Genomic DNA, 9,907 nt, shown 5'->3' on the forward strand with positions numbered 1-9,907 from the left:
AGCTCCTGTGTTAAAATAAATCGGGACACCTTCCTGGCACCTGAAATATGGGGCTGTCCCAGGCAAAACGGGATGGATGGTCACTTTACACTCCAGTGATATCGTACACACCTCTCCCACACATGCACACACCCTGCCATGCCTGACCTGACCAGTACTCGGTACACAGAGGCCACTGTCCTGTCTCCAGTAGTGGCTGGCAATGGATATGTCAGAAAGTGCAAGCTAGCCAATTGCGAGCACTTACATAGTGATCTCCCCTGAGGGAATGTTTCTTCCTAATCCCACAGTTTCATGGTTGTTTTATGGCCTGTTGCAGGAGAGTTTCTATCTCTGATATGCTTAATCCTGTTTAATAGCTCTGTGATGGTCTCATCATTCACGCAGAGGTTTAATCCACTTGTGAATCTTGCTACGCTCTCGGCTCAACAACGTCTTGTGGTGACGGCACTTCAACTCGAGGTTGAACAAATCACTAAAAAGAGTGTGTTGAACTCTGATCCACGGCTGAAAATGGAGGGTGGCAAACTGGAGAGGGTTCAGAGTGGAGGCTTGAGAATGATTAATAGATTAGAAACCAGGCCTTATAAATGCAGGGTGCTCAGTGTAGTTATCTTACCAAAGAGCAGGATTACAGCATGATTTGATTATAGCCTACAAGTACCTAGATAGAAAAACAAACATTCAATAATCGGCTCTTCAGGCGAGCAGGGAAAATTATAACATGGTCCAGTTGTGGAATGCTGATGCCAGACAAGTTCAGACCAGAAATAAGGTGTAAAATTTTAACATCCAGGGTAAATAATCTTTGGAACAATCTACCAAAGATCACAGTGGATTGTCTGGCACTGGCCATTTTAAAACCAAACCTGGATCTTTTTAAAAAGATTGGAGCTAGAAATTATTTGCAGGGAGTTCTGTGTTATACAGGAGACCAGATGAGGTAATTGTAATGGTCCCCTCTGGCCTTGGAAAAAAATTAATCTCCAGATCTAAGATGCACAATGCAGATCAGTGCTGTACTGGTCTTGTGGGAAGGATAGAAAGAAAAAGACAGAGATCTACAAGGTTCTTTTGTCTCAACCATCTGACTAGGAGGAATGGACAATTTCAGAGGTTTCTGGCTATGAGGAGAATAAGGCCCTCTGTGATGTGCTCTGAGGGAGAAAGGGAACTAGGTGAATGACTGCAGTTTTGCGGCTTCTCTTGAAGACTGAGCATAATTCATGGGGCACTTGCTCTTCGACCAGGAAATGCACCTTTAGGATCAAGATGACTGCACTGATGGGGGATGGACTTTTGGGTCAGAAAGTAATGGATCACGCACCACAGGTTAGTAAAGCAAAACTTTTTGGGGGATACAGAGCCTTTGTGACATTCCATTCCCTGTTCTTTATGAACACATTTATGATATGAGTATGACATAACTGAGGCTATGTCTACACTAGGCAAAGTAAGTCAACCACAGATATCCAATTCTAGCTACAGCAGTTGCGTACCTAGCATTGACTTATCTTCACTAGGCTTACTTGGCTGTCCATATTGAGCAAGGTCGACCAGAGAGTTTCTCCCATCAACCTTCCTGACTTCTCACATCTCACAAGGAGTACAGGGGTCAACTGTAACTCCTGAGAGGTCAATTTCACATCCCCTCTGTATGCATGAAATCAAACCCCGGAAGATCGACCCAGAGTGGGTTGCTCTTCTGGGCTAGTGTAGACGTAACCTGAGATGGGAGGGAGGCAAGGCAACTCATGTAAGATATCATTGGAAAGGTTATGCTTTGCTGAGTATTATTGAACTTATAATTACCCTTTTGTATGCTTAAGTTACTTTTGTATCTGAAGTTAGGAATAGTGATCAATGTATCTGTATTGTAACCATGCTGGTTTGGGTGACAGCCACTGCTAGCATGTCAGATACAACAGTGGACAAGTCAGATGGGCTGGTGGCCAATCAGCGAGACCAATGACCTGTGAAGAGTCTCTGCCTTCCTAGTGACCCTCTGTACAGCCACTAACTCATGACACTGTGATGCTGGAGTCAGGTGACTTGGTCATCTGATACTAATCTTCATCTTGGACTTCTGAATTCTTCCATTGGCAGATAGGGGAAGCAAACAACGGATTCTCACCTTATGGAAATTCTATAAAGGCAGGGGAAGGAAAACAGATCAAGATCTTTCGTTTGCTTCACTTCCACCTCCACACTCAAAGGGATACTTGAAACCACTCAGAAATAAAAGGACTTGAACTGAGGTGGGGAGAGAAATGCTGGAGTCAGGCTAGAAAGATACCTCTGGCTTGTGAAGGACTCCACTTGACCAATACCTAGAGTGAGGACTTATTACTTGTAACCAGTTTCTTTAGTGAACCTAGCTTCGTTTGCATGCTCTGTATTATTTGCTTAGTAATACACTTTGTTCTGTTTACTACTATTTAAATATACTCCTTTTGCCCCTTTTTGTCATTAATTTCTCATTTCTGGTTCATATTATAACCTGTTTTTTATGTAATTTCTCCTGGGGAGCGGGGAGTTGTGCATACCTTTCTCCGCATTGAGGGAGGATGCAAATGGGGGTTTGTATTGTGGATTTGCTTCCCAAGGGAGGTGGACATGTGGGTGCTGTGGAAAGTCCCTTGAGCTGAGCCTTCCCAGATCTGATCTCAGTGCTTATGTCATTCTGCAGTTGGGTGTGGCTCCATCCGTGTGCGGCTGGAGGAGGTTTAAAAGCCTGGCTCAGCAAGACAGGGTTAAAGGGTGCCCAGGATGGCAGAAAAGGTAAGCTCAGGTCTATTTAACCCATCATGTCCCCCACGCTCCAAGCTCTTATTTATATCCATTTGCCATTCAATAATACCCTCTATGTCTACAGCCTTGTAGCAGTTTGGGGGCTGTTCCATATTTACGAAAAGAGGGGTCTGCTGGTTTAAGAGCGGAAGCCGTCGGGCAGAATTTCACGGCTGAGATTCTGGAGCATGTTCATGCCAGCGATCATAGATGCCAAGTATAAAAAGTCCAGATAAGCCCTGTCTAATTTCCTTCCTGAGGACAATGCAGGTTAGTTCACTTAAGCGCTCCCCCAAGGGCTTGTCCGGTCTGCTGCTTAATGTCCCAAGCAAAGGGGCCTGACTGCTGCAGTTGGAGAGAGACAATATCCAGCCTAATGAATCCCACTGCTCAAGTATTAGCCTTGATACTCAGGCTAACTTGCCCTTAAGTTCATTTCATCTCCTTAGTCCTCAGAGGACCTCCTGGGGGTCATGGCACTTACAGCCATTCAAGCTGGTAAAGATCCTGGAAGACTCTTGGCTTCAGCTCAGTGATTTCGTTGTGACTCAGGAATCTGGAATTATTAAGGAGAAGAGAAGTGCCTTTGGGTTGATGTTCTTTGTTAAACTGGTTTTCGTTCACCCTCCAGTTCCCCAAGCAGCCCCCAGAGGCCTCATTTTAGGGGTGTGACTAGGGATCTCCTCAAGTTGCTGGCATTTGACAGGTGCAAACTTGGTTGGAATGAATGAAGATGGGAAGGAAAGGAGAATATGAGAGAGAAACAGTTGTAAGCCCCAGAAGTCCTCCCTCCCCTATCTCATGGTGCTGTAATTTCAAATCTGGTTCTTCCCAGGGGTGGCGGGTGCATTTTATTCAGCCACACACCTGGAGAGGAGCTGCTGCCCAATAGAGGCAGGGAGCAGATGTTAGCGGCCACCTGCCTTCAGCCTGCGTTCATTCTGGCAACCTGGTGAGCAGCCCTTGCTAATAGAGTGGAAACGCTCAGGTGAAGTCTACACCACCACCTTACTGCACTGCCCTTGCTGGCTCTGGGGTGTGACCCCACTCACCCACCCTCAAAATGAAGCATGCTAGAGTGTAAAGGGGCTCCCAGCCCTGAGAGCTCAGGGCTAGCAGCTACTCCTGTGGGGGCAGCAGTTCACACACTCACCCTTGGAAGGCCCTTTGCCCAGTGCCTGCTGGGGTGGCCCCTCTTTACATACACATCTCATAGAGCTGTGTAACACCAACAGACCCAGGTTACCAGCCCCAGGGGTAGAACCTGCAAGCAGAAGGTCTAAAGCCCTGCACTCTACCACATGAGCTAAAGACCACCTACTTCTCAAGCAGAGACTTCACTCACATCAGATGAGGTCTCAGTGCCTCGAGGTACTACAGCTGGAAGGAGCCTCAGGAGGTTATGGAGACCAGTCCCCTGCCCTCTTGGCAAGGCCAACCACCATCCCACGCTGCCATTCCCCTCCTTTTTTTTTTTTTGAATCTATTTGCCTCAGATCCCTAAATGGCCCTCCCAACGACTGAGCTCGCAACCAGGGGTTCAGGGAGCCAATACTCAAACCCCTGACCTCTCCCTGCCTGCTTTTAAACAGCGACATTGCAATACTTGAATTTTAGACAAAGCCTGGGATGGCTGATAACCTCCCCGCCCATCCCGTGACCCGCCACACGAAAACCTTTTACTCACAACATTTTCAGCTTGGAAAGTCCAGCAAAAGCATAGGGCGGTATTGACTGGATTTTGTTGTGCTGTAAGAGGCTGTTTATGAACAGAACAGAAATACCGTAAGGTTAATGCAGTTGCTCCCAGCCCCTCCTGGTCTCCAGGAGCAGCTCAACCCTGTTTCTCTTCAGCACATAAATACAGCAAGCTGGCAGCTCTGCCACCCCTCAGAGAGATCAGAAATGAAACAGTCCCTCACACAGTAATGCACAGTGCTCCCTTCACAGGAGCCTAGGGAGTGAGAGATCGGCCCCAGGAATGGATCTAGGGAAGCATGGGGAATGGACCGCCTGTACGCAGAATACACAGCAGCACAGGGCACCTGAAAAGTTGGGGTACCACTGGGTCTTAATGCCCACCCATCCACCTCTTCCCATTCCCATTCTATGGCTCTGCTTCCTCCAGAGAGGATCTGGTTATAATACCACTGAAAAAAGTTAGGCAGGCCTATTAGCAGAACACAACCTGTGAAAGTGTCATTCAAGTCATAATGAAGCCTTTCGAGAGGAATTTCCCAACCCCAGATACATGCGCTCCGTTTCTCAATTTAAGTGGGTCTCGCCCACAAATGTGCGTTACCTAAAAACATGTTAGGCTTTATGGTGCTACAGAACTGTGTGTTATTTGTGAATTTGCTCTGTTAGTTGACAGGACATTAATTTATTCCTTGCTTTAAAATACGTCATTAGTGTGTTGCTGAGGGTTATACAATCACACCTCTAAAAAACTCCTTTCCTCAGCTTCCATCAGACAAAGGGGCACCAGTTTAATAGTACTGCATGGGGCCCCAGAAATCCTTAGGACGGCCTTGGGGACCGCAGTGAAGAGGGAGGACCGAGCTGGGAGTCAGGCATTGTGGGCATTGGTTCTGGCCATGCTAAAAGGCTTCTCGTGCCAATTTTGGAAAGTCACTTCTGCTTTCTAGGCTTCAGTTTCCCCATGGCGGGGGAGTGAGGGCGAAAGAACAAATGCTTGGAGATTGTTAATGGCAGTGCTGAGATCCTAGTGCACTACAGACAACCACGCTACTACTGTTATTATTAGGGCCAGATAGGACGCTAGGCCAGGATTCCACCTGAAAGAACAAAATGTGTTCTCTTGCATTCTGAGTGAGCTCAAAGCATGAACCCACTGATGTGTCCGCCTGGAAATACCTTGTGTACCAAAATGAAATGGACGTGTAGAAAAGATTTTCCAGAACAAAGAGCTGTTTGCTGCTCTTCCTTCTGTCATGTAACATGTGACTGCTGATGAGCGAACTTGAACCTGGGTCCTCTAAAGCTGGAGCTCAAAGCCACCTAACTCTCATCTGAGGCTGGAAAAGAGGCTTGTTCTTTGGCTGTGTAAGTGGTTGAGGGACACCAAGGAGGTGCGTGGGTTACATCCACACCCATGGGTGTGGATGCAGATTTCCACGGCTCATTTATGCAGATGTGGATGCGGATGCCAATTTTGTATCCACACAGGACTCTGTCAGTGGGCATGGGCTGAAGACATCTAGGAAACAACACAAGCACTGACAGAAGCAACCAGCCATGGGCATGTGATAAATAACTATTAGAACCACTGTAAATAAGGGGTTACTTAGTCCTCCTGCTCCTCTGACACTGAAGCTGAGCACTCAAGAGGCGTGATGGAGGGCTATTGAAATGAGAAAAGCCACAGCCTCTGAGGACACAGGCCGCTGCCAGGTTGAAGGACTCAAGGTCACCAACTCTTGCCTAGCCAAAGCTGGCTTTGCAGAATATGTGCCCGTCCTCTTTAACATGCGGGATGTGACTGATGCTCCTGACTCAGAAAATTTTGCTACTCTTCCCCTCTCCACCCAACACCCTTGTCAATAGCCGAGCCTCTCCATGGGTGCGGGACTTACAGCTTCTCCAGATGTTTGTATCTGATGAACTGGTTGTCCAGCAGCGAGTGGATTTGATTCATCTTCAGATCCCTGGGGAGGGGTGGAAAAAAAATCAGGGCCCACCAGTCAGGGGATATATAGTGAACAATTAAGAAATGCAGGTTTCTTAACTCCCCTTCGTCTCTCCCCTCTTCCTGCTTCCCCGGTAGTTTCTTCTTCCTGTCTTATCTGAGGGTTGGTCTACGCTAATGGAGAAAGTCAACCGTAGGTATTCAACTCCAGCCACGAAAATAGCATAGCTTCGGTTGACTTTCTCTGCTGGCCTCACAGAAGGAAGCCGATGGGAGAAACTCCCCCGTTGACTTCCCTTGCTCCTCGTGACTTTGAGGGAAAAGGCAGGATTTGAGCAACTGCCAGGAGTACCAGAGCCAATGGGGACACCTTCAGCATTCCATCTAGCATGTCCCTGCTAGGCACGCTAAATCGAACCCCGGCAGAGTGATCGCCACAGCATTGACACTGAGGTAAGTGTAGACAAGCCCCAGGGAATGTGTGTGAGATGTGTGGGTCTCTGCTATCCCTCATTGATCTCCCATGTGCCGTCGGCACTTCTTGGATTGCAGGCATCATTTTTGACACCTGAAGGTTTTGATCCACACCCCCACCTCCTAGTTCCAGAGTGCAAATGACTTTTGCATGTTCAGACTGAGCAGCCCACCCACCCTGCATGCTGCTTGGACATTATGAGCCCACAGCTGCATGCTCCCAAATATTGGCCATGCTAGTTTTTTAGGCAAGGTTTCCAAGCCCTTGCAGAGCTGAGCAACACCCACAGTGTATTCCTCCTCAGAAGAAAGGGGTTAAAGAAATGCAGTGGGTCCATTATTTAATGGCACTAATCCAGGTAAAGACAACAACCCAGTACAAACAAACGGCTGGGAAATTCATTCAGTTCCCTTCACAGCAAGCATTTTGCAGCGAGGCCGGCTCTGGGGGAATACAGCCTGAGGCTCTGACAAGGCATCTCTCCAGCTATTAGTGGCTCAGACCTCTCTGGCCTGGTTGGCATAGAGCACCTAGCAGAAGCATCTCTGGCATTAGAATGCACCCTCATGGAAGTGGCCATAGGGACTTAGGGACAAGCTGGGATTTGAGCATCTGGGAGCACCCTTAATCCAAGGGTGAAGGGTCTCCTTGTGCTAACCCCAGACTGACTTTGCTATCATAACAGACATGACTGTCTCTGCATCATCATTGCCCCACATACTTTGTCACATGTTTCCTCTGCAGGCTTACCACTAGGTGGCACTACCCCCTTGATGTCTGATGCTACGCAGCTCATTCAGGCTAAAAATGGGAACGAGCGTGAATTTCCCACGGGCTCCAATTGTGCAAAGCAAAGGTCACATCTCCCCCACGGTGACCTCAGTTACTCACAGCTTCGTCACGTTGGAGGAGACCCAAGGGATGGTGCTCAAGTTCTGGCCAGTGCAATCTATCATCATTCCCTGACACCGGCATTGCTCTGGGACCTGGTCAAGCACTGGGGACAAGTACAAGAGGAACAGTGAGACTGGAGACAGGAGCTCAATGTGTGGCTGGGCAGGTGAGCAGATAAAAGGACACACAGGTGCACAGGGAGAGGTCTGGGATGGCTGGCTCGGTCTGGGTGAAAGAGACAGGGATGGCAGACCTGCTCGGAAAGTGAAAAGTGGAAGAATAGAGGAGGTGACAAGAGGAGAGGCAGGGTATGTGGAGGAAGAGCGGGACAGAAGGGAAAAGGAAGGGAAGAGATGATTTCAAGTCTGCACATCTGGGCTGGGAATCTCACAGAACTGGCCTCTGCTGGGGTATTTCAGCACAGGCAGTCCTGGCCAGAACCAGGAAGAGGAAAAAAGTGAATCGACCCTGGTGGGAAGTCAGGGATGGTGAGTTGAGCTCCCCACAAACTCAGCAAAACTCAGTCTGAATTTGAGGCGGGGCTCTAGGGTGAGATTTGACCATGGGGCCCAAGTGCCAAACTTCCCAGGTCCCATTGTTAGGCTCGTTCAAATCTCACAGGTCACAAGGGAACACCGGTGTCATGGAGCATCAACTTGAGTGGCACAAGAGAGCGGAGTGAAGGAGAGGGGTGGTGAGAAGGGAGAGGGACAGAGAACACTAAAAGGGAGGAAGGGAGGAGGGCTTGGGCACAGGAGGAAGAAATACCCAGCCAGCCCCGGGAATGGAAGCACTTACCACAATCTGGGTTCTCCTCTGTCTTGGTGGCTCTGCTGAGCTTGGTCTGCTGCATGTCATCCCAGATCTGCAGCCACCCGCTGTTATCCACTAGACAGGAGAAGGCGGGTGTCATGCAGGTTTGTCCCACACACCCCCTCCTCCTCGCCATCTCAGCCTCCCTCGGGCTCACTCATCCCCACTCTGATTCCTGAGCTGAGAGCTGGGAACCCTCTGCTGCCTCCTGGAGAGACATGTGCACCAGGGCTGGGCCTGGTCCAATTGCCTGGATGAGGATACTGCTGCACTGGGAGGGAAGGAATTCAGAACCTGAACTGAGGCTGGCTTTTATAATTGGAGCCCATTTTATAAGGTGCCAAACCAAACCCTTGGGACTGACTCCCATGAGACACAGGGTGTTCCAAATCTGGGTCCAGCCGCACGGTTGGTGACTGTCAGTCCTTTCCAGTATGCTCCTGCCCACGGGGACTTCGATTTTCTGTTCTGTTCTGACAGGGCATTCCCTTTCCCCAGGGCCTTATGCTCCTACATTAAAGGCTGGAGTGATCTCTGCCTGACAACCCCTTTCCTAGACATCAATCTGATTATTAGATGGTCAGAAGAAATTGTCCTCTCCCAGCAAGGCTCCTGGTAGGTTTATACCTTCAGTGAGAGCTGCAAGGCAGCCAGGTAACCAGAAATGACCCGTAAGGTACACCCATGTACTCATGTTCCTTGAATATATTGATGGTTCTGGATGTGGGATTTCCATGTCCACATACTTTATTAATTACAGGGCACCTGCCTGTGGCATGGAGGCAACGAGACAGGGGAAGAGGTGGCTGGCTGTGAAGTTAGGTAATTACCGCAGTTCTCTTCATCAGCTCCATTGTCGCAGTCCTTCTCTCCATTGCAGTGCAGGAGCTGGGGCAAACAGATGGACAAGTTGCCACAGGGGAACTGTCCCAAGGGGCAGGCATAGCTGCCCCGCCTGGAATGTACCAGAAGAGACTCTGCCAAAGGAAAACAAGACACAGTCAAAAGCATCCTTGAACAGGCTGGTCCCTGGTCCCAGCTGACAGCTTGTTAAAGCACCATCTCGCACCCTTGGCTAGTTCAGATTTTGCCAGGACACAGCAACCCTGTTACTGCCCATTAGCCCAGTGCCACTCACCAAGATTTATCAGAGGGATTAGGTCAACACCAATCCCTCTGGAGCATGCTCCTGAATTGTTCAGCTGTCTCCCAGGGCTCAGACAGGGCCTGAGAGCTGCAAGAGGAGGCACCGTGAGACACCCTGACACCGTGAGAGTATGAAGAGA

At 49.0% G+C, this 9,907-nt stretch overlaps 1 protein-coding gene across 1 annotated transcript in view; it reads right to left on the reverse strand.

Annotated features, from left to right (window-relative positions):
- Nucleotides 1-9,667, reverse strand: part of LOC142020186 (relaxin receptor 1-like) — a 34,500-nt gene extending 24,833 nt beyond the window's left edge. Inside the window, exons 1-6 of the mRNA XM_075007847.1 lie at nucleotides 9,452-9,667; nucleotides 8,607-8,696; nucleotides 7,806-7,911; nucleotides 6,387-6,458; nucleotides 4,478-4,549; nucleotides 3,275-3,346 (exon numbers count right to left, since the gene is read on the reverse strand). Coding sequence (XP_074863948.1) covers nucleotides 3,275-3,346; nucleotides 4,478-4,549; nucleotides 6,387-6,458; nucleotides 7,806-7,911; nucleotides 8,607-8,696; nucleotides 9,452-9,632 — 593 coding nt within the window. The 5' untranslated portion in view covers nucleotides 9,633-9,667. The remainder of the gene's footprint in view (nucleotides 1-3,274; nucleotides 3,347-4,477; nucleotides 4,550-6,386; nucleotides 6,459-7,805; nucleotides 7,912-8,606; nucleotides 8,697-9,451) is intronic.
- Nucleotides 9,668-9,907: the final 240 nt, after the last annotated feature.

Source organism: Carettochelys insculpta, chromosome 13 (genome assembly GCF_033958435.1).
Source record: "Carettochelys insculpta isolate YL-2023 chromosome 13, ASM3395843v1, whole genome shotgun sequence".
Classification (NCBI taxonomy): domain Eukaryota; kingdom Metazoa; phylum Chordata; order Testudines; family Carettochelyidae; genus Carettochelys; species Carettochelys insculpta.